At 31.4% G+C, this 27,988-nt stretch overlaps 1 protein-coding gene and 1 long non-coding RNA gene across 3 annotated transcripts; both read left to right on the forward strand.

Annotated features, from left to right (window-relative positions):
* Positions 1-145: 145 nt before the first annotated feature.
* Positions 146-27,757, forward strand: LOC139501375 (protein SCO1 homolog, mitochondrial-like). 2 transcript variants are annotated; one of them, XM_071290412.1, is made up of 7 exons: positions 146-312; positions 2,301-2,567; positions 14,428-14,518; positions 16,638-16,835; positions 17,427-17,519; positions 26,932-27,047; positions 27,583-27,757. In XM_071290412.1, the coding sequence occupies exons 1-7, from the start codon at positions 250-252 to the stop codon at positions 27,709-27,711; spliced, it is 957 nt and encodes a 318-aa protein (XP_071146513.1). In that variant the 5' UTR covers positions 146-249; the 3' UTR covers positions 27,712-27,757. The 2 variants fall into 2 exon arrangements, with proteins under 2 accessions (XP_071146513.1, XP_071146514.1); XM_071290413.1 differs by lacking the exon at positions 146-312 and adding an exon at positions 1,485-1,584.
* LOC139501376 (uncharacterized) lies at positions 5,518-8,280 on the forward strand. Its single transcript, XR_011658533.1, has 2 exons — positions 5,518-5,967; positions 6,408-8,280. It is a non-coding gene; the product is annotated as an uncharacterized lncRNA (long non-coding RNA).
* Positions 27,758-27,988: the final 231 nt, after the last annotated feature.

Here is a 27,988-nt window from a genome sequence, read left to right on the forward strand (position 1 = left end):
AGTTTTGTGATTTGTGCTGATTTATATGCTCTTTATGTTAAGTTAGAACGGGATTTAAAAAGATATTTGAAGTTGAATGCTGTATCGAGAAGGACAGATTTATTTTATGTTATCCCACAGGTTGTACTCGGAAATGTTTATTTTTATTCGGAAGGTTTCAAGGCTTATCGGTGTTTGTCCCTTACCCCTGTTACAAAACGTGTTATTCAACATTTAATTTTTGATACGATTCCCTCCCTAAATAAGAAAATGTCAACTTGGCATGGAATGAAAATATTGATGAGAAATGATTTTAAAGCAAGATGTAATATTGTAAGTATCTTAATGAATAGTATTTCGTCATCCTCTCCTCGATCTTGTAACCTTGGGTCTGTGGGATCCGATCTTTCACTGTTAACATGGTTAAACAGTTAAATGGATAATTTATGTGCTTAAAATATAGTTAATCAATGCTTAATGTGTAATTTAATAAAAAAAAAATCCACTGTATTTCCCTCTGCTCTCACTAATTACACAAAATTGATAGCCAGACGTCATAATTATTTGGACTAAGAGATCTCTGCATTTCTGTCTAAAAACGGAATTTAGTGAACTTCATTTGTGTGTTTAGTGGCATCATCACTTCTTTCGTGCGTTTAGGGGCTCATCTCTTCTGTCGTGCATTTAGGGGCATCATAGTTTCTTTCACATGTTGAGTGAGCGGATGAATAAATATGATGCTATATTGCACGAATTATTTGGCAAGAAATTCTTATATTATTGATTATTGGCAAATTGGTGTCATCAGGGAATAGCAGTCAGAGCTCAGACATAAACAAGTCTATTTCTGTTTTTGACTCAAAGAAGTCAAAACATGTATTCTTTATAAAAATGTGTTTTCAATTTTAGACTTATCTAAGTCACAAAATGACAGACTTGTTTAGGTCTATTTATGTTGATGAAAAAACTTAACTTGACTTGGTGGCCAAACTACACCACCTTTGACAGTAAAAACCTGTCTGAGAGTTCACAAGGACTTGATCTATCTATATTTAATTATCTAATTGAACATCCTTACTAAACACAGATGTTTTACCTCATTAAGTGTGGATCCAGGTGGTTGCATTGTAAGGTTAATTAACATGATCCACGATTTTTCAGACTCTCATTCATATTTTTCTTTAGAAGACAAGGCATTGGCTTTCAATGTTGTCATTATTTGATTTAGATGCATGACCTTTTTATAAGTATGCGTGGGTCTTGAAGTTGACCAATTTTGGTAACTTATCGACTTGTAAGAATTGATATTTGCAACTTTTTGATTCTGGTCAATCATTTCTTGCTTAACAATATTTGACTTATTTAAGTCGTATTTTGTCTTGCATTAAAGGGAGACAAATCCTAAAACTTACAAATTTAGACATCTATAAGTCAAAAGCAGATTCAGACTTATTTATGTCTGAGCTCTGACTGAATAGTGGTCAAGTACCTATCATGCCTATGAAACAACATTATTTCTAGTTTATACTGCATAAATTAATGATGATCTGGAAGAAGCTTTATGAACTGTAATAGTGCAGGATGACAGGCGATCCTCTATATCTGGTAAATGATGTCATAAAGGCATGTATACATTGAGAAAATGTTGTTTTGAAGGAAATAACATGAAAGTTGTCTATATCTCTTTAAGACAACTTTTTGAATTTAGAGATTATTATTAAATTTTAAATCTACATGCAGTGCAAGTATTGACCTCTTTTGGTGTTTTTTTAGTGTCTTAACCTGCATATGACCTGGCACAATTTGAAAATTGAATTAAAAAGGTATATGACTATAGGATGCTATTTTATTTGATGTAATTTCTTATATCATGTATATATCTAGATAAAATATTGAAATTGTTTAATTTATTCCTTTACAATTTCCTAATACCAGTGACTACAGGAAAACGAAGCTCAAGAGTTAATGTGATTGGACAACTGCATAAGATATAAACCCAGGAACTCCTCCACATGTACTTCAAACACAATACTGGTATAAACTTTTACTCCAGAATTGTCATCCAGTAAAGTACATTGTTTGTACATGTACATGTTGTACCAGACTTGTTGTAAACTGGATGTTTTAGCCATTTAAGGATAAAATGACACATTACAATGTACCAAACATCCAGATGTATTATTACTAATCAGCTAAATTCTACATGTTTTCATGTACATGATGTACATACATGTACAACTCTTAAAACACTTAACGTGACTCTCAATGTATGAGCATCCCATGTACAATGATGTATAAATAAATGATTTGTTCTTTTTCAGTGGACGAAGAGCTTTATGAATCACTCCTGCACCAGTAAAAGCATATCAGGACATTCTGTGCAAAATTCATTTATACCATTTTATCAGGTTCGATCTCTTTCAAACTGTCAAAAATTAATACTTCAGAGAACAAGTTCTTTTTATTCTGTGATTAAACGGTGGAATTCAGATAAAACAAATGGAAGTCCTGAGAAAGACAAAAAACCTCCAAAGCAATCTGAGGAACCCAAAAAACCTCCAAAGAAATCAAAAAGAGAAGTAGGATCGGTAAGATATAAAATTATTGCATTAAGCTCAATAGTCATGATCGTTCATGTTTCAACATGTTCAATTGACCAATAATTTTAATTTCTAGCATCTAAATAATGTAAATGTACATGGTATAATATCTAGAGTTAAACACAAATAAATCTGTATGATTGAATAAAACTATTTATTTGAATGCTGTATGTCAAACCAGGGCTTCCAAAAAACTTTTGAGCCAGCCGGACATTTTAAAAAACGATTTTAAACTTTACTTTGTTTTGGATGTTTGGATGTAAACTGGTAAATTGGCAGTGCATCATTCAAAGTGTGCACATCAGCGTGCTCATATCTGCCATAAACTCTTTAATTGTGCAAAATGACATGTCAAAAACTTCATTTTCGTTTTTAAAATCACGTTTTTCTAAAACCGGATGTTGACTTGACAATGGTAAAACATGGACCATAAACGGATATGTAAAATCCGTGTACGTTTGCAAAGCATGACTGAGTGAAGAAGCTCTTTCCACGTTATTTCTTCAACAAAATGCTTGAAATGAACGTTTAGATTAGGTATGACACATGATTTTTTTAACACATCCCTTCCATAATATAAATGCTTTAAACTTACCTGCTTACAGAGCTCATAAAAACAAAGAAAATGGTGTTTAAAATATGAAGATACCTTTAGCGGTTCAAAAGTTACGACCAAAACAAATTTAAAAAATAGCGATATTTTCTGCCACTTTTGCTATATATATATATGATACAAAAATGATAAAATCTCTAATTTTAGAGGCTATTATCTCCACATTTGTTGCTAACAAAACCTAAATAAACTCTAAATCTTCTATTTAGGGATATATTAGACTGGTATGGTCTTTACTAGTTACTTAAACCCAAAGTTTCCAAAAATATAAACACCACAAATAGGTCTTCGAGCACCCTCGGAAATGTGTCCTAACTGCAGAAACGACAGAGTCCAGCATTTTTTCTCTTGAAATGGCTGTAATTCCGTTACTATTTGCATTACCTCCTTATAAATTTGGCTACCAGGGTAATTTGGCATGTTCTTTCATTTGGCACTGTCAAAATTGCAATATTTTTAGTGGAAATTGAGTTTTGTTACCATGGTTACCATTTTTTTCAATGATCTAATTTGAAGCAACAATCGTACAACCCGTTAAATATTCAATTTCCAAGTTATCTGCACAAATTTGTTTTCTGAGACTTTTTTGCATGCTTTTTCTTTTATCAATGTTAAAGATATATTTACTGGTCAGGAAATGATAGTTTTTTTATCCCTAAATAGTCAATTACCATGGCAACAATTAACTATAACTTTCCACAAAATATATTGGATACTTTAAAAATTACTGTTTCAATGTTTTTTTAAAGGAAGACCATGTAATTTCTAAAATGTATATGGTGTATCCTTTCAGGGAAAAATAACCAAATGTGTTTATTTCAAATATGTCTGTAGTCTGTAGTGTGTTTAAAAGGTTGGTTTGGCAAAAAATGATATAAAACAGTGGAATATGTAATAATTTAAGTAACAAGATAAAATAGCAATAAACAGTTACATGTAACATTGAAAATAAACATTTTCAGAACAAATTAACAATTTTCAAAGTATTTTTCCACAAATTGTTTATGCAATATTTCAATTTCATCCATGTCGGGAATGAGCCAATGCCTAAGCCCCGGAGAGGGCATTATTTCAAAATCAGAATAAATTATAAATTTTTCATTAATACTATCTATATCGTCTTTGTTTGGCCAAATAAAAGTATTTCCTCTCATACTTTTTCGTTTTAAAAACTTTACAGTGTATGCATTGTCAATTATATCCATAATTTCCCCTGGATACCAATTATCCTCGTAGGATACTGCAACCCATATCCCTTTTTCTAAAACTTTCTGTTTGTCAATTTTCAAAGTAAGTGTTAAAACATCTTTCATTTGGTTAACAGTGTTTTTCCACATTATGTCTTTTTTATCAACATCTAAATTCATAAAATGTTTACAATAAAGTAACTGATTTCTGGTTTTTAAAGGCAGTGCTTTAAGGCCTGACTTTCAAGTCATGAGGTTCATCTTTCCTTACGCAAATCTTTGCTGGGGGTCATTTTGCAAGAAATAGATCCGGAAATGTTTAAATTTCTCCTCTACTTTTTGTGGTATGTATTGGTTTTTGTTCCTTTCATTTACATTGGGAAATAAAGAAACGATCAGTGTGTATTGTTCGTTTTAAAAATCTGTTTATTAATGTGTCTTTTGCATTATAAGCAGTCAATCTGATTACAAACTATCATTATTCGAATTCCGTGTGGAAAGAGGTCCGTTCAATTTCGAGTACTATTTGCGATCTAAAGATATTTTAAAATCATTTCACTCGTTGATATAACATGATATTATAATTAAAAGTCGACTGACCGTGAATTATATTGCATAATATACAATTTAAAGTATTTCTGTACGTGAAGCCGTATGACGTTATAGTTATTTCGGTCTCAGTTATGTAAAATATGAAATTATCGTTCCTGAATAGGGTTCCACTAATTAAAGACAAAAAGCGTCAAAAAGTGATAAGAAACGACAATAAAATTAAAATAGCGATAAGAAGCGACAATATAATTAATTTAGCGAGAAGAAGCGTCAAGAAGACTATATAGCGACTATACATAAATAAAAAAAATGTCATTGCAACAACTTATTCCCCATAGATATTAAAAAAAAAACATGCATTATTTTTTATTATAGGGGTGGTTATAAAACATTTTTTATATTACTGTACATTGATAGATAAAAATATGTTTTTATTAAGAAGAAAGGGATTAGTTTTTATTAAATATAAAAAAATATATATTTTATGCACACACTAAAAATTGGCCATCAAAACAAAAAAATTTCAATTTCCTTTTAAAGAATTTATTGAATCAAAACCATGCAATATCATTTCCTTGCAGTGAAATTCTTCTTTTTCATAGGGACATATTTGATAGGTGTAGCTTCACCCTATCACATCAAATGAGAATAGCCTCGTGAGAGAATTACGATTCGCTTGTCCCTTTTTAGTTATTGTCGATTCATCACTAAATTAAACTTCTTGTCGCTGTTTGTCTCTAAAATTCTTCTTGTCTCTTATTAGTGAGACCAGTCAGTTCCGACCTTAACTTCCGTTTTTGCACTGCAAAACAATCACACAATTAACGATGCCTAGTCCTTGTTGGTGTGTACCTGAGTGTCATTTAAGAGGAGGACTTGCATTTCTAAATGACTTAATAAGAAGGAAAAGTTGGATCAACGCCATGGCTCAAACGTAGATTGTCATGTGCGATGCAATCGTAGAACCCATATCAATCAGCTGTTGTTTGCAAGGCACATTTTACTGAAAACGACTACGTTCAGGAAACTATTCATGGTAAAACTTTATTTTCTTTAAGAAATATATACTGTTATTTATATAATCGCCATGCAAGTAAACCAAAGTCTGTTTGCAACCGCAATTATCGTTTTAGAATAAAAAGGGGGGTGAATTCAAGACGTCATAACTTTTGGGATTACGATTCAATATCATCTGTTTGACATTTTTTGGTTAATACTACAATTGTATGGTTTTTCTACAAGAGATATATTATACTGATAATTATTTTAGCAGTAATTATGTAAATTTCGGTTGTAATGACAAGAATTCATGAGCTATGCCTCAGGCTTTCTTGAAAAATATCAATGACAATGTAAACAGGAACAAAACATTGACATGAATGATGCTCTCCACCTATGTTATAGTTATTTAGGTATGTGTGTTGCACAAGTCTTTCACAAGTTTCAAAAAAGCTAATGTTATAAAACTTTTTTCAGGGCACATACCCACTTTATAGAGACTTGTCTACTGCCATGCATTCCCATCCTATTTTCATGCACCATTTGTAAGCAAGAGACTGAATGGTTTACAAAATTAAAAATCAGGACGGTGTCCCGTTAAACCAAAAGAACTAAACTGGATGAATATTGTAGGAGAAATCTGGAGGAAAGTTTTGATTTGTGAAATTGGTTTTCCTGAACAGATGTACATTCATCCTGCAGGAAAGATTTATAACTGTCCACCACCAACTGACGAGCTAATGTTGAGCTTCACAGATGGAATTACTTAAACACCATAAATGCCTATGTTTTCAGCACAGATTTCACAAATCATGACACAGCTGTGCATTTTTATGCCCCACCTACGATAGTAGGGGGGCATTATGTTTTCTGGTCTGTGCGTCCGTTCGTCTGTTCATCCGTTCGTCCGTCCGTCTGTCCCTCTTCAGGTTAAAGTTTTTGGTCAAGGTAGTTTTTGATGAAGTTGGAGTCCAATCGACTTCAAACTTGGTACACATGTTCCCTATGATATGATCTTTTTAATTTTAATGCCAAATTAGAGTTTTTACCCCAATGTCACGGTCCACTGAACATGGAAAATGATAGTGCGAGTGGGGCATTCGTGTACTGGGGACACATTCTTGTTTATACCTGCTAAGAGTCGAAAACTAAATATTATTTTTATATAAATAAACATATATTGTGTCATTTTAGAACTTATATTTTTCCAAAGGATGCATGAATGAAAGTAGTGAAATTCATTTTGCTTTGATATATAGATTTGAATTACAATTGTTCATGTTATTGTAATGAATATAAAAATAAGGAGATGTGGCACAATGTAAATATATGATATTCTGTGAGTTTATCAAACTAAAGGGGATAAGAAATGGGTATAAGCAGTTACAGGACTGTACTACTGTACAATCTCCAACAATGAGAAAAACTCATACTGTAAAGAGAATTTCATATTTACAAGTAAGTTTTGTTTTTGCATTGAATAATTTTCTTCTATTGTCTTAAAAGCAAATATGGGAAGTGGTTAAAATGCTAATGAGACAGCTTTTATGGCCACCAGATGTCATTGTTACCTTGATTAAAAACTCCTTTTTAGCTCACCTGACCTGACTCATCACTTGGTTTCGTCGTCCATAAACTTTTACAAAAAATCTTCTCTGAAACTACTGTGCCAAATTTAACCAAACTTAGCCAAAATCATCATTGCGGTATCTAATTTAAAAAATGTGTGGTTAGACCCGGTCAACCAACCGAGATGGCCACTATGGCCAAAAATAGAACATACAGGTAAAATGTAGATTTTGGCTTATAACTCTGAAACCAAAGCATTTAGAGCAAATCTGACACGGGTGAAATTGTCTCTTCAGTAAAGATCTATCTGCCCAGGAATTTTCAGACAAATCTGACAACCCGTTGATGGATTGCTGCCCCCAAATTAGTAATTTGAAGGAAATTTTGCAGAGTTTGGTTATTATCTTAAATATTATTATAGATAGAGATAAACTGTAAACAGCAATAATGTTCTGCAAAGTAAGATCAACAAATAAGTCAATATGATCAAAATTTTAAGTTGACCCCTTAAAGAGTTATTGCCCTTTATAGTCAATTTTTAACAATTTTCATAAATTTTTGTATTTTTTGTTAATTTTTAAAAAATATTTTCAACTGTAAATACTGGGCCATGTTTATTATAGATAGAGATAATTGTAGCACCAAGAATGTTCAGTAAAGAAAGATCTACAAACACATCCCCATCATCAAAAACACAATTTTGTCATTTTATATGTGTCCGTTGTTTAATATGCACATAGACCGTCCAAGGTGAGCGACACAGGCTCTTGAGAGTCTCTAGGTCATTAATACAGGTAGATAACTTTATCATGTTTATACTGAAAAATAATTTTGCTTCAATGGAGGGAGAATTTTAAAAAAGTTCTGTCTTCAAAAGAGTTGACATGTTACTATGAACATTACCCATTATGTTACTTGATGTTCTAGCAATACACACAGAACGGAGACTAGTCAATCTTTGTGAATTATTTTTCATAGGATAGGAGTAATTGAATATGTGTATATAATCAATAATTAAAAATAGTTTTATTTACATTAAAAAGGAAAAGTTCTTATGTCTTAAAAATGCATTTCATGGCGAGATACAGAAAATATACTGTAAACAGTAGACTATAGATATAGGTGAACTAGGTACAAGAGAACTCTAAATCTTAAATACTACAAACCACCTCTGTTCTATGGAAGATAATGATATAACTGGACTAGAAATACACACAACCTGTAATTAACTGCCTTTACAGCGCTTTCGCGCTTTGATTCTTTCTTTAATCTGATTGTTTTAGACAATTGTAAAAGACGGTCAACATCCTTCCTAGATCTCACTATACCACCCATTAGCCTCACACTTTGTTCGATTTTGTTTATTTCCATCTTTTTCTTTTGTTCAAGCTGTTGTTTTTTCTTCTTTATTTGCTGTAAATGTGTTTTCCTAGCTTCCATAACACTCTTTTCATATGCAATTTCTTTTGACTTTAAAGATTTAGCACTTTTTCTAGCTTTTAAAAGTAAAACTTTCCTGGAATTTTCAGTTTTAGTTTTTAGCCATTGTATTGTTTTATTTCGTTTGAGCATACTTATTGCAGAATGGTGTCTTAAAGTTGCATTTGGTTTTCTTTTAAAATAAAAGTCTAGATCGCCAAACAAATTTTCCGCGGGTATATTTGTTAACTTGCTATGAGATGTTCTTGATTTCAGATCTGGATCAGGGAGCGATCCATATACTCCATTTTTAAGGTGGTCATTAAGTTGTCTTTTTATACGACCGCAAAATTTGAAAAATTTTTCGTCGTATATTGCTATCACGTTGGCGTCGGCGTCGTCGTCGTCGTCGTCGTCCTGCGTCCGAATACTTTTAGTTTTCGCACTCTAACTTTAGTAAAAGTGAATGGAAATCTATGAAATTTTAACACAAGGTTTATGACCACAAAAGGAAGATTGGTATTGATTTTGGGAGTTTTGGTCCCAACATTTTAGGAATTAGGGGCCAAAAAGGGCCCAAATAAGCATTTTCTTGGTTTTCGCACTATAACTTTAGTTTAAGTTAATAGAAATCTATGAAATTTTGACACAAGGTTTATGACCACAAAAGAACGGTTGGGATTGATTTTGGGAGTTTTGGTTTCAACAGTTTAGGAATTAGGGGCCAAAAAAGGGCCCAAATTAGCATTATTCTTGGTTTTTGCACAATAACTTTAGTTTAAGTAAATAGAAATCAATGAAATTTAAACACAATGTTAATGACTACAAAAGGAAGGTTGGTATTGATTTTGGGAGTTTAGGTCCCAACAGTTTATGAATTAGGGGCCAAAAAGGGGCCCAAATAAGCATTATTTTTGGTTTTTGCACCATAACTTTAGTATAAGTAAATAGAAATCTATGAAATTTAAACACAAGGTTTATGACCATAAAAGGAAGGTTGGGTTTGATTTTGCGAGTTTTGGTCCTCACAGTTTAGGAATAAGGGGCCCAAAGGGTCCAAAATTGAACTTTGTGTGATTTCATCAAAAATTGAATAATTGGGGTTCTTTGATATGCCGAATCTAACTATGTATGTAGATTCTTAATTTTTGGTCCCGTTTTCAAATTGGTCTACATTAAGGTCCAAAGGGTCCAAAATTAAACTTAGTTTGATTTTAACAAAAATTGAATCCTTGGGGTTCTTTGATATGCTGAATTTAAAAATGTACTTGGATTTTTAATTATTGGCCTAGTTTTCAAGTTGGTCCAAATGGGGGTCCAAAATGAAACTTTGTTTGATTTCATCAAAAATTGAATAAATGGGTTCTTTGATATGCCAAATCTAACTGTGTATGTAGATTCTTAATTTTTGGTCCAGTTTTCAAATTGGTCTACACTAAGGTCCAAAGGGTCCAAAATTAAACTAAGTTTGATTTTAACAAAAATTAAATTCTTGGGCTTATTTGATATGCTTTATCTAAATATGTACTTTGATTTTTGATTATGGGCCCAGTTTTCAAGTTGGTCCAAATCAGGATTCCATATCAAGTATTGTGCAATAGCAAGAAATTTTCAATTGCACAGTATTGCACAATAGCAAGAAATATCTAATTGCACAATATTGTGCAATAGCAATTAATTTTCAATTGGAGTTATCTTTCTTTGTATAGAATAGTAGTTGATAATAAATGTTGGAAATTTGCCAGACATGACTATGATGTCATTTTATATTTTCATTTGCCAATAACTTTATGTAAATAACTTCATTGGAAATTTGCCAATATAAAATGTTGCTGATGAAGCTTTTTTTCCTTATCTTATCTAAAATGTTTTTAGATAATGTATGTTGGACATTTGCCAGACATGACTATGATGTCATTTTCTATTTTTATTTGCCAATAACTTTATGTAAATAACTTCATTGGAAATTTGCCAATATAAAATGTTGCTGATGAAGTTTTTTTTATTGTTTTATACAATAAACAATGTATATTCACTTTTACTACCAACCAATCTTTACCATTCAGTGATAACAAGCACTTTATTTTACATTTTAATATTTTATGATGTATTTAAAAGAGTAGTTATTGTTGCAAACTCCATTAGAAATTTGAATTGATATCAGTTTTGGAAAAAGGGAAACGGGGATGTGAAAAAAAGGAGGGGGGGTTTAATTTTTGTCATTTCAGATTTCATAAATAAAAAAGAAAATTTCTTCAAACATTTTTTTGAGAGGATTAATATTCAACAGCATAGTGAATTGCTCAAAGGCAAAAAAAACTTTTAAGTTCATTAAACCACATTCATTCTGTGTCAGAAACCTATGCTGTGTCAACTCAGGGGTTAAGAAATTTTGTTAAAGCTCACTAGCCCAGGGCTAATTGGTAGCAGGATTTTACTAGCCCTGTTGAAAGAATTAATAGCCCAACAAAACTGACCTACTAGCCCGAGTATACCTTCCACATTCAGAGTTTCCTGCAATAAACAATGATTTCTATAAACTTGACAATTTTTATCCATTTTACAGTAGATTTTTTGCAAATAGGATACCCAAAACTTACAGCAAAAAATATCCCATTAGCAGATATTATATTCAATTCGATAATTGAATTATCATTGAATATACTGTAATAATGACTTGCTCAAATCTCAGATGGTACAAGTCTTGGCCACTTCTATACATGGTTGTATAAAAGCATGCCTGGCATAAACGGATTGAAGTAATTTTTATCAGATACCTCATCATTTTTGTGTAAAAGAAATATCAGCTGGTTACATATTATGCTCATATTTGTTTTCAGTTTTAAAAATTCAATGTATTAAAATAAATCAAATGACCACAAATATATATGTGAATAAATATCACCATCCATACTTTGTGTCTTTTATAATAGTTTTATAAACATAGTACAGTAATATCGATATTTACATTTATTACAGGTAAGCTAATTGTGCGCTATTAATAGATTCCAAACTGAGCAGTCTCTTAATTGAAATTGTATTTGTAATAAATTTTATTTCTTTAAAAATCAAATTCATTTGAATATCAAAGAAGATAATCATAATGATGAAATATTATTGCATCAAGTTTAAGTTTTCTGAAGACTGTTAATATATAGGTCATGGTTCTAGAGGCTTCTTCACAGTACGTAAACAAAAACAAAATGGCTTCCATAACATGTGCACATGTTACAAATTTATATCTGACAAAAGTCGGGTGTCTGCTGTTAAAAGGGGTTCACATTTTTAATTCAATAAATTATTCAGAAGGAGGTACAATCTGGTTACATTATATTTCTCTTGTTGCATAAGCAATTTACAATACCCCTGTACTGAAAAATCGATATTGAAAGTACGGGATCCTTCTACAAAATCAGTTCAAATTCTGGGAATCCCAGATGACGTAGTCGAATCTGATTGGCTACGATATAATAGTGATGAGGGGATTTCCACTTTATATTTTGGAAACGCCAAGAATTTTTTGTTACTAGTCCGTCGGGCATATTGGGTTACAAGTTTTGGTTGCCCGAGGCCTAAATGTTGTACTCCCGGGCGTCGGGCTAGTGGATTTTTTAACCCCTGCAACTATTTAATTTTAATTATTTTTAATTTATTAGTAATTATATTTTCAAAAATCAAGAAACTAATAGTCATGTAATAAGATGGTACACTAAATTACTTATGTATTGCAAAAAAGGGCCAATCAATTCTTGTTATTCATATAAATAGAACAACTTTGTTGCAGTGAGTTTGTGAATTTGAGTAAAAAATCACTTAATGATCTACTTGATTCCTTACCAACACTTATTAATGTGGTATAAAATTCGACACCACCTTCAGTAGGTCTTGCTTTGACTTTGTTAACATAGTTATTTATATACATATACACAATAAAATACTTCAAGAAGTGGGGGAATTGCCTCCCCTGACTCACTGCAACAACGTATGATCTATAATTAACTTATCAGAAAATTATATACTATCATGCATGTTATTCAATCCATCTTGTATGGGAAAGGATTTGTATAGGCACTGCCTTTTGTCCAATCCCTTTGTTTAAATGTACATTTGATATTTGAACAATAAAATATTTTGAATTGAATTGAATTTAATTTTAGATTTAAAAAGTTTGAAGAAGAAATTTTTAATTGATTTGTAAAATCTTGACATTTGTTTTGTGTAAAAAAAACCCATGTAATGTCAAAAATTTGATCACAGTCCAAATTCAGAGCTGTATCACGCTTGAATGTTTTGTCCATACTTGCCCCAACTGTTCAGGGTTCGAACTCTGCGGTCGTATAAAGCTGCGCCCTGCGGAGCACCTGGTTACAATTGTCAACATGGATGAACATATAATTTTAAGAATGTCATTAGTTTAAGGATGTATCTTTGCCTTGTTGAATACCTTTTGAATTATGTCATGTGGATATTGTTCATATAAACTAGGAATTTCGTCATAATTAAAATCAAAAACATTGAAATCATTGGAGCTCCAATCAACCAATCTATCTCTTAAAGGTATAATAAATTTGTAAAGATCTAAGTAATGTTCATCACTGTTAATTACATTCCAGAATGGTTCAGCTAAAATCATAGATGCTATAGCAATGGCGGAAACATGGGAGAGAACATCAGGACATTTAATGTCAGCAAGAACAGATTGCAATTTATCATTTGGATTTTCTCTATAGTTCGAAATAAAGTCAATTATGTCTTCAGAATGGTTTAAAATAGAAACAGCACCTGTAAACAAATTGTTGAACCTATTCCCCCTGTAATTTATAATCATGGAAGATTTTTGTTTTAGAGCTAAATAAGCAAGCCACTCCTGTCTAGATACAGGTATTAATGATAATTTTAGCATTTTGAAGAAATAAAGGATGCATAATTAAATTTCCCACCTTTGCACATGCGCACACGTGTTCTAGTTCATTTGACGTAGTTCTGACAATTTTTCATTTAAACCTTTTTAAATTTTTTTTATCAAATCATGTAGGTAAACTAATTTCTTAAAATTTTAATCTTTTGGACTAAATCAATGAGCTACAAACCGCTAAAATGTAAGAAAATAATTGTGAATAGATCGATCAATTTATACGATGTCCGGTACTAAACATAGTTTACCTGTCACCTGAACAGGTAAATATCACCTGTCAAAACAACTAATTAGCCTTGATTAAAATTAGAAAGTATTGAAGTAAAAAAAATGAAGTAGGGATTGTTTTGATAGTAATTAATCATCATGTCACTTTTATGACCGGAAATGTGTAGATGTGAAAGGCAAAAAGGTTGGGTCAAAAAGATCGTGAATTATGTTAAAATGACTGCAAAAGCCTTGAAAACTAAAATGTATATGACTGTTTCATGCTTTGCTCAGCCGGACTTTTACCGGACATTAATCAAATGTTCGGAATATATGACCGTTTCTGAAGCCCTGGTACGAACTTAATGTATTGTTTTATGGTTTTAGCCAGTCACATGGAAAACTCTTGGTCTTACTGCTGCAGTTGGTACAGTAATGTTACTGTATTTTAATAATGTTAAGAAGAAGCGTGAACTAGGTAAGTGTAGTGTATATCATGTATATATATTATCCAATTTGTTATTGTCCTATTAATGTTTTATATTCTATTTTGCTCCCTGTGAGCCAATTTAATGAAAATAAAACATTCTATATATAGCTGGTCATGCAACCTCATACAGAATAATAACATGAAACCGATAATAAAACAGACAGGGGAATATCCCATGTCACTTGATATTATACATGTTATACATGTTATAAGTGATTTTGAAATTATTTTGTTTTAGTACAGTTTTTTCAAGAATTATCGAAAATATGACATGTATGAGTTATCTACCTTTATTCATGTCTGAAATTGCTAAAATGAGTAGTGCATTTCAGCATGTTAGGGATAAATAACATCTTTTTTTCTGATCATTGTGGATATTCATTAATATCATGCTTGAATGAGTTTGTGTTAAATAAAATTGAGAATGGAATTGGGAAATGTGTTAAAGAGACAACAACCCAACCAAAGAGGAGGAAACAGCTGAAGGCCACCTAAGGGTCTTGAATACAGCTAGAAAACCTGCACCTGGAGACCTGCTTCAGCTTGCCCCTAAACAAAAATGTGTACTAGTTCAGTGATAATGGACTTCATACTACACTCAGAAATATATATAAGCTATAATAGTTTATTAATAATATTTCAATTTTGCATAAATATCTGTAAACATTATGCACAAGGTAAAGTATTGAGTACAATTTTTACACAATTCCATATATTTATTATATTTTAGTAGGTGGAAGACCTGGATGTTTCATAATTTGTATATAGATGCCTCATGTTAAGAAGTTTCCGTCAATCACATGTCCAATATCATTGACCTCATTTTCATGGTTCAGTGACCACTTGAAAAAAAAGTTCAGATTTTTTGTAATGTTGAATTCTCTCTTATTATAAGTTATAGGATAACTGTATTTGGTATGTGCGTACCTTGCAAGGTCCTCATGCCCGTCAGACAGTTTTCACTTGACCTTGACCTCATGTTTATGGATCAGTGAACAAGGTTAAGTTTTGGTGGTCAAGTCCATATCTCAGATACTATAAGCAATAGGGCTAGTATATTCGGTGTATGGACATGATGGAAGGACTGTAAGGTGTACATGTCCAACTGGCAGGTGTCATCTGACCTTGACCTCATTTTCATGGTTCAGTGGTTAAAGTTAAGTTTTTGTGTTTTGGTCTGTTTTTGTCATACTTTATGCAATAGGTCTACTATATTTGTTGTATGGAATGATTATAAGGTGTTCATGTCAAGCAGGCAGATGTCATCTGACCTTGACCTCATTTTCATGGTTCAGTGGTCAAAGTTAAGTTTTTGAGTTTTGGTCTTTTTAATCTAATACTATATGCCATAGGTCAACTATATTTGGTGTATGGAAATATTTTATGATCTTTATGTCAGTCGTGCAGGCTTTAAATGAGTGTGACCTCATTTTCACGGTTCATTACACAGTGTTAAGTTTTTGTGTTTTGGTCTATTTTTCTTAAACTATAAGTAATAGGTCATCTATATTTGTTGTATGGAAGCATTGTTAGCTGTACATGTCTGCCTGGCATGAATTATCTGACCTTGACCTCATTTTCATGGTTCATTGGTCTTTGTTTAGTTATCTTGGTTAATGTTAAGTTTATCATGTTTATGTGACAGTTGTAATAAAGCTTTATACTTTAGACTATCAACATAATATCAATGATTAGTAAAGAAGGTGAGACATTTCAGCGTGTGTACTCTTGTTTATGTTTTCTAGATTGTTTATTCTATGTATACAAGTTAGTACAGGCACACAATGTGATGAGTTATTATACCAGTGTCATGCTCACACAAACTTCCCCATTTACTGTGGATTCATTATTATTCGTTGGATACCAATTTTCGTGGGTTTCGTGGGTACAGGTGAACCACGAATTCATATGTTCAACGAATTACAAATTTTCGATTGGCTTTGTACACAGAAATCGGGAAACCACGAATTCAAGTATCCACGAAAATGCAATGTTTTCTCAATCCACGAAAATTGATACCCACGAAAATAAATGAATCCACAGTACATGTTTACCTTTCTATGAACTACTGTTTATAACTATTTAACCATTCCTCTTTTGATTATAGAATTAGCCCGAGAGAGAAATGCATCAGTAGGTAAAGCTGCAATAGGAGGAGAATGGTCTTTAGTTGACTACAATGGTGAGCCAAAGACAGACAAAGATTATCAAGGAAAATGGCTGGCTATTTATTTTGGTTTCACACATTGTCCAGATATCTGCCCGGATGAAATAGAAAAAATGTGTGAAGTTGTAGATATTTTAGGTGAGTACATTGAAAAAGAAGAGACATGAATCAATCTTAAATGGAAAGATTCAATATAAAGTTCAAATTTTAGTCAAAAGATTTGAGAAAAGAGACAATTTATAATATTTCTTCCATTTCAAATAAATGTTTTGGTTCTTTCATATTCTTCTAGTTAATTTGATTATTCTCAGTTCATCAACATGATCAATAAGTGTCAAAAATCTGTTTATTCCATGTATGTACATGATAAATGGAAGCTGGGCTATAATAGTTTGTGGAAATGTTTTGATTGGAGTTGTTTCCCATTTTAAAGAGAAAAAAATGAGTAAAATTCAAATTAACAGGATACGGTCATGACAGTACTGTCTTTTATCAGAAAAAAAAACCCCAACATACAAATTGTTATGGTTCTATATTTAATAGATTCAAGCTTACAAGGATATGAAAACACTCCATTTTACTTTCAGTTTCTATTCTGCTAATTATTACATCATTGATTTCAATTTTCATGATCTTTGTTCAATGCTTTAAAAGTGTATCATAATGATCATTGTAAGTAAAACATAGACATAAGATCAGATTTCATTTTTTTATATAAATAATTTACAGGCAAAACAGCTGGTGTCCCAGAACTAGTACCATTATTTGTAACAGTAGATCCAGACAGAGATAGTAAAGAAGCCGTTAAAAAATATTGTAAAGGTAAATAAATATTCGTGCAGGGGCCGATCCAGCCATTATAAAAAGGGGGGGGGGTGTTTCCCAACCCTAAAAAAAGGGGGGGTTCCAACCCCCGGAACCCCCCCTGGATCTGCGAATGTCGTGATACATGTACTAGTACTGTAAATTCAGAAATTATAGCATGCATTTATTATTGCGATTTTGTCATTTAAGACTAAAATTTTATTTTAATTTTTGCGATATTCAGAAATTGTCGCAATAATAAACGTGATAAAACATCGCAATAATTTCTAAATTTACAGTATTAAACTCTTTAAATCTTTGTTTGAAAATAATGTCTGTTTAAAATATTTGTTTGTTTACACAAATATGTAAATCATAGGTGGCCATCAAATTTGTTTTATAAATGCCTCTCATTCAAATGCCCTTGATAGGTGAATAGCAAAATATGATTTAAAATGGAAAAAGAACAGACCACAGCATTTCAATATTAATGAGAAGTCATCACATGTATTTCAGTAATTAGAAATATGTCTGTCATATATTTTTTTGACTAAATGTTTTGCTCTAAATCATGTAAATTAGTTTATTACATTTTCACTTTTGAACTATGTCCCATTTTTCATGTCAGGTCTCTTTTAGCTCACTTTTGTTATTGTTGAAGTCTGTACGGTGGCATATAATCATGATAATTGCTTACTAACACTTCATGCATATCTGATGGGAAGTTATATAATTGGCAATCATATCCAAAGTCCTCTTTTTTTTTTATAGAACGAAATTCTCTTACAAACTTTCAGTTATTGTTAGTAATGTTAGATAGGTATATGACGTACTTACTGTGTTTTGTCTTAATGTTATAGTAAATTCACAAAGGTTTTTATTGAGGTCAATAATGTGTCTGTGTAAACATCATAATAAAAAGAACTCAGATTCTAATATTTCACACCAATATATAATTTATTTTTATTTTTCTGAAATTGCAATACATAAACTTGCAAATTTGTCCATTTTCTAAGATCGCAATAATAAATGCTAGCAATTATTTCTATTTTTTCTGAACCCTCCATATCAAGCTAAACAGATTTCCAACTGATTCTACAGTTTTTATACGTCCGTCAAAATTTTGACAGGATGTATTATGGTATACACATGTCAGGTGTCTGTCCGTCTGTCTGTTCGGCGTAAACATGTCGCACTGTAACTTGAAAACGACTTATCCAAATTTCATGAAACTTGATATAGTTGTTTCTTATGATGGTCAAATGATCTGTATACTTTTTGGTGAAAATTAGATTTAAACTTTTTGATTTACGGCACTTTGTAACTAAAACAGGGGTGTGTTTTTTTCACATGTCGCACTGTATCTCAAAAAGGATTCTTGATTATGGCTTAAAACTTTAAACACTTCTTAGTTATAATAATCTTAATATCTGTATACTTTTTGGTAATGATTCAAAATTTCATTTTTGAGTTATTGAGTATTTTGTAAAAAAGGGGGAGGTTTTTTTTTTACATGTCGCGCCATATCTCAAAATGGATTTATGATTATTGCTTAAAACTTTACACATGTCTTTGTTATAATAATCTTAAGATCTGTATACTTTTTGATGATGATTCAAAATTTCATTTTTGAGTGATTGAGTATTTTGTAAAAAAGGGGGAGGTTTTTTTTACATGTCGCGCCGTATCTTAAAAACGATTTATGATTATTGCTTAAAACTTTACACACTTCTTTGTTATATTGATCTAAAGATCTGTATACTTTTTGGTGATGATTCAAAATTTTATTTTTGAGTTATTGAGTATTTTGTTAAACAGGGGAGTTTTTTTTACATGTCGTGCCCTATCTCAAAAATAATTAAATGATTATTGCTTAAAACTTTACACACTTCTTTGTTATATTAATCTAAAGATCTGTATACATTTTGGTTTTGATTCAAAATTTTATTTTAGTGATATTTAGTTTTTTGTAAAAAAAAAAAACCAGAGTGGAGGATTTCCCGCCGTGTCTCAAAAACAATATATGGTTATTGCTTAAAACTTTCTCAGAAACTATTTATGATTATTGCATATAACTTCCACATAAGACGTCGGGCGTATCATGCGCTCATGGCCCAGCTGTTTATTCTTTATGTTTTGCCGTCACAGGCTTGTCCCAAGTAAAGAGAGTACTGAACCCTCACAAGCATGTTTAACCCAACATATTGATGAGCCTGTAATTTAGTGATAATTATTCGGACTATGGTGGATTCTTGTCTGATTGGCAACAATCCTTTCACATCTTGTTATTAAGCAATGGAAATGGATTTTGTGATTCTCAGTGTATTACATGTATAAGATGTGTTGTTTTTCTGGCTGAGATCCAAGGAGTTGCAGTTTGTAGAAACATAAAATTAAAAGACTGGCAGAAGGAAAATACTTCTGTCATGGCAATGATACACAGAAGCATGAATAAACGTTTATTTGAATTTCATGTGAAGATACTCACAAATTTATGAAAAAATCTGATGCATAATATATCAGAAAATCCTTCTGGTATAAGTCATTTTGTTAGTTGTAACGTATTATTGTTATATACTAACACTCATATGTTGAATCTTTGTTAATATATTTAATCTGAGTTAAAACCCTGCATTAAACAGAACTCAAAGTTTACAAATGCTTTTGCCATAATACATTAGTTATTATTTAGAAATATATCTCATTACTTACTTAATACTTCCTTCTGTCATGTGTTTGCCGATTTCTGGTTTTGCTTATACTATTTATTTTTAAATCCACCCTTAATTGTACGGGAATATCATTAACATGTATGAGTATCATGTTTTTCAAGCATTGTTATTAGTACAAAAACTACCTCTGTTGAATTTGAATGAAAAATTGTTTTAACTTCCTGATAGATGTCAATGTTTTAGGTTTTCTATGTTTCTTATTGAAGTGTTTCTTTTCATAACATTTTATTTCAATGGATAAAGATAGTTTGATTTATGGACATGATGGACAATGATGGACACAAACTAAATTTTTCAAATCAATTATATTTGATGCATATGTATAAGATTTTATTTATCAGGATTTTTATGACAAGTACATTGAGTGTGATTTTTGGGGAATCAAAATCCTATGTTAATGACTTGATATGGGCAGGAATTCGCTAATGCTACTTTAGTGTGACATTGTAAGAAAAAAATAAAAATCATAATAAGCTTCTAAATTTTATACAAATTATTGCTACAAATGGTGTCCTTCTATTTGTAACCAAAAAAAAACATTTTTAAACTTGCGTCAGTTTGGAACCAAAGCAAATAATGAATTTGGAGCATGTAACATGGACACTTTTTCCAAATTGAGATTAATGATTCCTTAACTTATTCAACATTCAATATCATATATATTGATCACAAAACATTGTCTATCATCAAAAATCTAAAATGTATATTTTCATTTCTTTCAGAAATTTTGTGAAAACAAGTTTCCTCTACTTTTCTGTCAATGTTACATGCAATGTTTAAGAGATAAATACAGTAAGAATCATGTTCTTTCTGAACATGTAAAGGCTCTTTTTCATTGTGTTACCCTCACATTAAAAAATTGTATGAATATTTTTGCAATTATCTCATTTCTGTCATAAAATAGTGACTTAAATGTTGCATGTAACGTGGACACAAAAAATATAAATAATGAACCATGCCAAAATTGACCTTAAAAGATATAAAAAGCCTCCAAACAACCATCTGAATGTAAATTATACAATTATACTGCCACATTTCTCATATATGATATTATTTAAATTATTTAAATACCAAAACCATTCACCTAAATTTCAGACAGCAGACATATTTTTTTAACTATACCAGTAGTTATGCTTGTTCATGGTGGTACACTATGGAAGGCTAAATTAAAAGATATTCAAATGTCAAAATAACCAGAAAAATAAAATTAAGACCAAAGATAGATCAATTGATGAAGGAGTCATCCAAAATTTCCACAACATGAAACATTTTTATATCAGTAAGTAAGCAACCCGTTTTTTTATGCAAAGCATTGCAAAGGGATGAGATTGATAAGAAGACAACCACACAACCATCAGCATCCACGAAGTTCTTCACTCAATAACTAATACTGACAAAGTAAGGGTACAAAATGATTACATGTATCCCTCATTCATGTGACACATTTAGTTACACATAAAACTAATAGTATGAAAAACCAAGACAAAACATGGACAAATCTACGAGCATGATGAGAGGTTGATACAGCTGCATTTATTGAGAATCTTATTTTCAATTGTTTACATAACTTCTATCAAGAACAATTTGGGTTTCATCTTTGAGGTTGTTGTCTGATAGACATATCACCCTATATCTCGTTTTATTTCTGCTGGTTAATCTTACATTTATGATAACTTTTTAAGGTTTAAACAATAAATTTTATTTCAAACATTCAAAACAAGTTTATTGTTTCTTGTTTTCTGTCTCCAACATCTTCAACTATCTATCTGAAAAAAGGAAAAAAACAAAACAACAATTAATCTACCCTCAATCAGAACCAAAATCCATGCATAGATTATAAAATTTACAATAATATAGAAACTCTCAAATATCTTGTTTTGATTTTTCAATGCCATTTCATCTTGAAAACTTGTTACCTAAACTACAGAAAGCCACAATTTAAAGGGCCCCATAATGACCAGTGTAAAACAATTCAGAAGAGAAAACCAACACCCATTAGACCATAGTCCTGTTTTCAACTTTATTTGGCCTTCTTTTACTTTTTTGTTTCATTAGCGTTACTGAATAGTCTTTTGTAAACGAAAAGCGTTTCTGGCCTTCAAAATTTCAATTCTGGTATACATGATGAGTTTATTATTATTATTTTGATATCAGAAGGAGCCTGAACCTCTTATAATGCAAAAGATATTCTGGAATGTCAATTATTGGCATAACAATTATAAAAAAATGTTACAAATTGAATTCCTCATGATTTCTATAATGAGCATCAGTAAATACACATGATACATGTGTTGACTGGTGAATGAAAAGGGATAAATAAACAAGATTTTGAAATAAATATCTTCTACACTGCTGTAGAATGGTCAAATTGGAGATCACTAGTATGTCTGCATACACAGTCACCATCATCTGGTTTTCTGACACAGAACTACTATCTGACTGACTGAAAGGACCGTCAACACCTGACTCACTAATAGGGACCTTATCAGACTGGCTAACACAGACATCATAATCTGCCAGGCTGATAGGGTTATCACCATCTGACAGGCTGAAAGGGATATCACCATGTGACTGGCTGACAGGGACATCACCATCTGACTGGCTGACAGGAACATCACCATATGACTGACTGACAGGAACATCACCAACTGACAGACTAATATGAACATCACCATCTGCCAGGCTGACTAGGACATCACCATATGTTGGCTGACAGGGACATTACCCTCTGACTGGCTTACAAGAACATCACAGACTGACTGACTGACAGGAACATCACCAACTAACTGATTGACTGATATGTACATCACCATCTTCCAGGCTGCCAGGGACATCACCATCTGTCTGGCTGCCAGGGACATCACCATCTGACTGGTTGACAGGGACAGTATCTTTTTGCAGCATCTTCCTGAGAGTTTCCTTCATCACATTTATTGCTGATCATCTTTTTCTTCTTAGATTTATATTGCTTTTTTTTTATTAAAAATTGCATGTAAATTTTCAAGACCGACACCAATTTTGTTGTCAATGAAGAAAATACACTTCTAAAAAGAATATCTATATTTAGAAATAAAAATGAAGTTTGATGGTGGTAAAACAAGTTAAATTATCAATAATCTCTTTATAGAGCAAAGGAGTAAGTAAATGTTATCAGTTCTGTTCATGCGTGTAACATTGACTGAAAAGTAAAAGGTTGTATGTCAATGTTACATACATGAAGACCAGAAGATGAAAGTGGTGTGCTTAATAGTCAACTTTGGAGAAATAATATAATTGCTGCCCAGTAATATCTAATTAATCATTTAGGTTATAAAATGTTATATAAATGTCTGACTTTAAGGAAGTAATACCTTTGCATGTAACATAAAAAAATCTTGACACAAAATATTGTTGTCAATGTTACTAACTAGTGTTAAAAGACAAATTAAACAGGAAAACATGAAAACGCTTTAATTTTGTAAAATAAAAATAAGATAATAACTCCATATGGCAGTAAGTTTTGTTTACACATGTAACACTGGCCTGAACATGTGAAAGTCTAAATAATAGACTCTGTCAATGTTACATACACAATTTCTTTATGAAAAAAAAGTTTAATTTGGGTTTACTTTATATATTATTTTTTAAAATAGGTATAATAATAATAACTTTGAATATTAAAAATTAGATTAACTGTTGATTTCAACACAGTAAAATCTTCTCATGTAACACAAAAAAGACCTGATACAAATATTGTAGTCCATGTTACTCATAAAGTTATCATAGGAGCATCAAAGAAATTGTGTGATGACAATATTTCAGATGTTAGTCATTTATAAACTCAGATAAACTCATTTTAAAGCTCATAACAGAGGTTTGGAAATCAATGCTTTTAAAACATTATAATTTTGGGTTATGTATGTAACATTGACAGGAACACCAACAAATGATGAGGAAAAATTGCTAGTCAATCAGGAAAAAAATAAACACAAATAATTAAAACTCATTTATTTCTTTAATACATGTATCATTTTAATGAAGCAAATTTAAATTTCAACAAGATTTTATTGATTGAATAATTGTATGCACATTTATTAGGTTGTAGCATGTAACCTCGACGCAGAAGATGTGTCAATGTTACATGCCTTTAAACGATAAGAATTACAAGTAAATATTGTAAAGTCTAGAAATCAAGAACTTCTCTGTTAAGAATTCAGCATAAATTTACATTTGATTTAATATTATGCACTGGCCAATTATGCTTTAAGTGTAATAAAGTAATATTGTTTTTATTCTGGTGTCAATGTTACATTTTATGTTTTGAAATTAAGTGGCCAGTTATCTTTATAATGCTGAGAATGAATACAAGTACTAGTTAATCAAATTGGCAATTAATCTGTGGTATTTCATGTAAAAAATTAGATTGATAAGGCAAACCGTACAAAAAAAAGCTTTTGCATGTATCATAGACACCTTTCCTTGGTAAATATTTTCGTGTCAATGTTATGTACAGAAATCTCTCCAGCAATAAAATGAATATCGTAAGGGTCAAACCTGTTTAAATACAAGATAAACTTATATTTTTTGACAAAATTGCAAAGCAAGTCACACATCATTATCAAAGAACCTAATTTACACAGAAAGTGCATGTAACACTTCATTGTGTGGTCAAATTAACCTGGTCCCACTCTCTTATCATCTGCTTGATCACTGGTAGATGCCTAGTGTGAAAGATGACAAAGCCACATTTTAATGTAATTGTCAGTGGGTTGAAATGTGAAAAAAATAATTATGGTAATGCTTACTATAAAAAGTATACAACTGTTATAAAAAGATGAGTATTATTGGGCAGTATTGACACGAAAATGAAATAAATTTTCTTACCTTCTATATTTTTCAAACTTCAGTTGATTGATAAAAATCATGAAATCCAAATTGTACCCATTGTTGACACCTTTCAAAATTTGCCATGCTGGACCAATAACTTGTTTCCAAAGCTAATCAGCTAATGAAAAGGTGCATGTAACATTTGTTGACGGGAAAAGTTACATGCACTTGTCCATTTTCAAACGTATTTTATTTGCAGCAATAATCGGATTCTGTACAAAATGGGGTTTCTAAATGATAGACAGATCATTTTGCAGTTGATTTTCAACTATGATAGTAGAACAATTCATCAGGCATATTCTAAATATGACTAGGGGTTTTGCCACTGCAGAAATGTCACACTTTTTGTCTACAGTTTTCAACTACCAGCACATAACAAGTGCTGATTTTTTGTTGATTTTTTTAATTGGATCCATTTTTTTTGCATTTGGCAATAAAGACTAACCCACTTTGATATTTAAACAATGTTTATTCTCCATATTTGCATGATTTCTTTATTTTTTAATTGGATAAACACTATTGACCCTAAAATTTCACTAGCGAATTCCTGCCCATATATCTAAATCTTCCAAGGCTGATCACTACCTTCTTTATACACACAATATAGTGCATTGATCATAACATTCTATACATTCTATCCATAAACATTTACAGAAATTTATCAATGTAATAATATACTTATTCAAGTCACAAAACGATGTTACAACTGTCAAGAAAATTACATAACTTTTGCAAGGTGCAGGAATCTAATACCTGTTCTGAAAAGATAAATGATGTCATTGTTATGTTGTTTAAGTTAATATCTTTAAAAATTGGAGTTATCTCCCATTGACAATAATTCTATTTGCAATAGACAATTGGCAATGCAATAAAATTGAGAATTGAAATGGGGAATGTGTCAAAGAGACAACAACCCGACCATAGAACAGACAAAAGCCGAAGGTCACCAACAGGTCTTCAAAGCAGTGAGAAATTCCTGCACCCTGAGGTGTCCTTCAGCTGGCCCCTAAACAAATATAAATACTAGTTCAGTGATAATGAACGCCATACTAAACTCCAAATTGTACACAAGTAACTAAAATTTAAAATAATTCAAGGCTAACAAAGGCCAGAGGCTCTTGACTTGGGACAGGCCCAAAAATGCGGTGGGGTTAAACATGTTTATGAGATCTCAACCCTCCCCCTATACCTCTAGCCAATGTAGAAAAGTAAACGCATAACAATATGCACATTAAAATTCAGTTCAAGAGAAGTCTCAGTCTGATGTCAGAAGATGTAACCAAAGAAAATAATATATTTGATTTAATTCTCACTGATAGATTAATACAATCTTTACCCTTCAATGCTTCAGTGCTTGCAAGCACTTTGATTTATATATGTCAGAAGAGAAGATTCACAAAATTGGCTATTATATTTTGAAGCCTTTTTTTATTCTGGTGAAAAAAGTACACATTTTACATATAAATAGATATAACTAGTAATAAAAAACAAATTCTTTTTAAACACATCACATTGTAAATGCAAAGTATTGACCCCTAAATAATGCATTTTTTATGCTGTAACATCATTTTATTCCACTTTTTTGTCAAACCATGGACAATTGATGGCTGATTTACATGAAACTTTCAATAATACACAAGGTATAGACCTATATCTCACAACTCAGTGTATATACATGTATGAAAATTTTAGAATGAGGCAGTGATTTTGACCCTTGACTGAACAATAGTAATAATACTTTATTCTAAAAGCAAGTACAGCTTATAGGATATTAAGGATATATGTTCTTGTAAACTAGGCTATACGAGTCAGTTTTATTGTTTTATTTTCAGAATTTTCACCGAAACTGTTAGGACTTACTGGAACTCATGAACAAATACAACAAATGACCAGAACATTTAGAGTATATTACAGCAAAGGACCAGTTGATGAAGATGGAGATTATATTGTAAGTACCAATATTGTGGATACCAGTATTATCATGATTATAGTGGCATAACGGGGATGACATTACTTCAGATTTTATTTTTTGTAATTAATGATTAGCTTTTTTATCTATCAAACGGCAAACTAATAGTTTATTTAACATCAGTATGTCTACTGTGAGATGATGTAAAGTCCTAGCATGTCTATTAAGAGGGTTTATAGATATAAAACAAAACATAAGCACCAGATATCGGATATTTTAATATATAGATTATTATAGGATCTCATCTTTACCTTTAATAGTTGGCAGTCTTAATAGTCAGCTTTTTCTCCCGTCCATCCACATTTGATTTTGGAATTTTACTTCAACAGGCCTGCATTTTTGGCAGGTTTACAACCTAATTGGAAGTTACACTAAATGTTTCAGAAATGATGCTTAAAAAATATGTATAACAAATTTAGTAATTTAATTGTGATTAAAATAAGTGTATTATCATATTTATATGGTCTTGAATTTAGTAAAATAATTTTTAATCCCTCATATATTTACTTTTCAGGTTGACCATACTATTGTGATGTACTTAATAAGTCCCAAAGGAGAATTTGTTGATTATTATGGAAAAGATAAAACTGCACTTCAAGCTTCAAAAAGCATAGCACAACATATGAGACTTCATAGAAAATAACTTTTTTCACTGTTTTTTATTTATATTAAAATGTTTATGAATACCATTATTATTTATTGAGTACAACATACTACTTATTATAAGTTTGTAAAAGGGGGCTCCAGACTAAAGATTCTAAACATTCTAAATGGCGTTCATTATCACTGGACTAGTATATATTTGTTATGGGGCCAGCTGAGGGACGCCTCCGGGTGCGGGAGTTTCTCACTACATTGAAGACCTGTTGGTGACCCTCTGCTGTTATTTTTTATTTGGTCGGGTTGTTGTCTCTTTGACA

The sequence above is a fragment of the Mytilus edulis genome, chromosome 13 (genome assembly GCF_963676685.1).
Source record: "Mytilus edulis chromosome 13, xbMytEdul2.2, whole genome shotgun sequence".
In the NCBI taxonomy this organism is placed as follows: domain Eukaryota; kingdom Metazoa; phylum Mollusca; class Bivalvia; order Mytilida; family Mytilidae; genus Mytilus; species Mytilus edulis.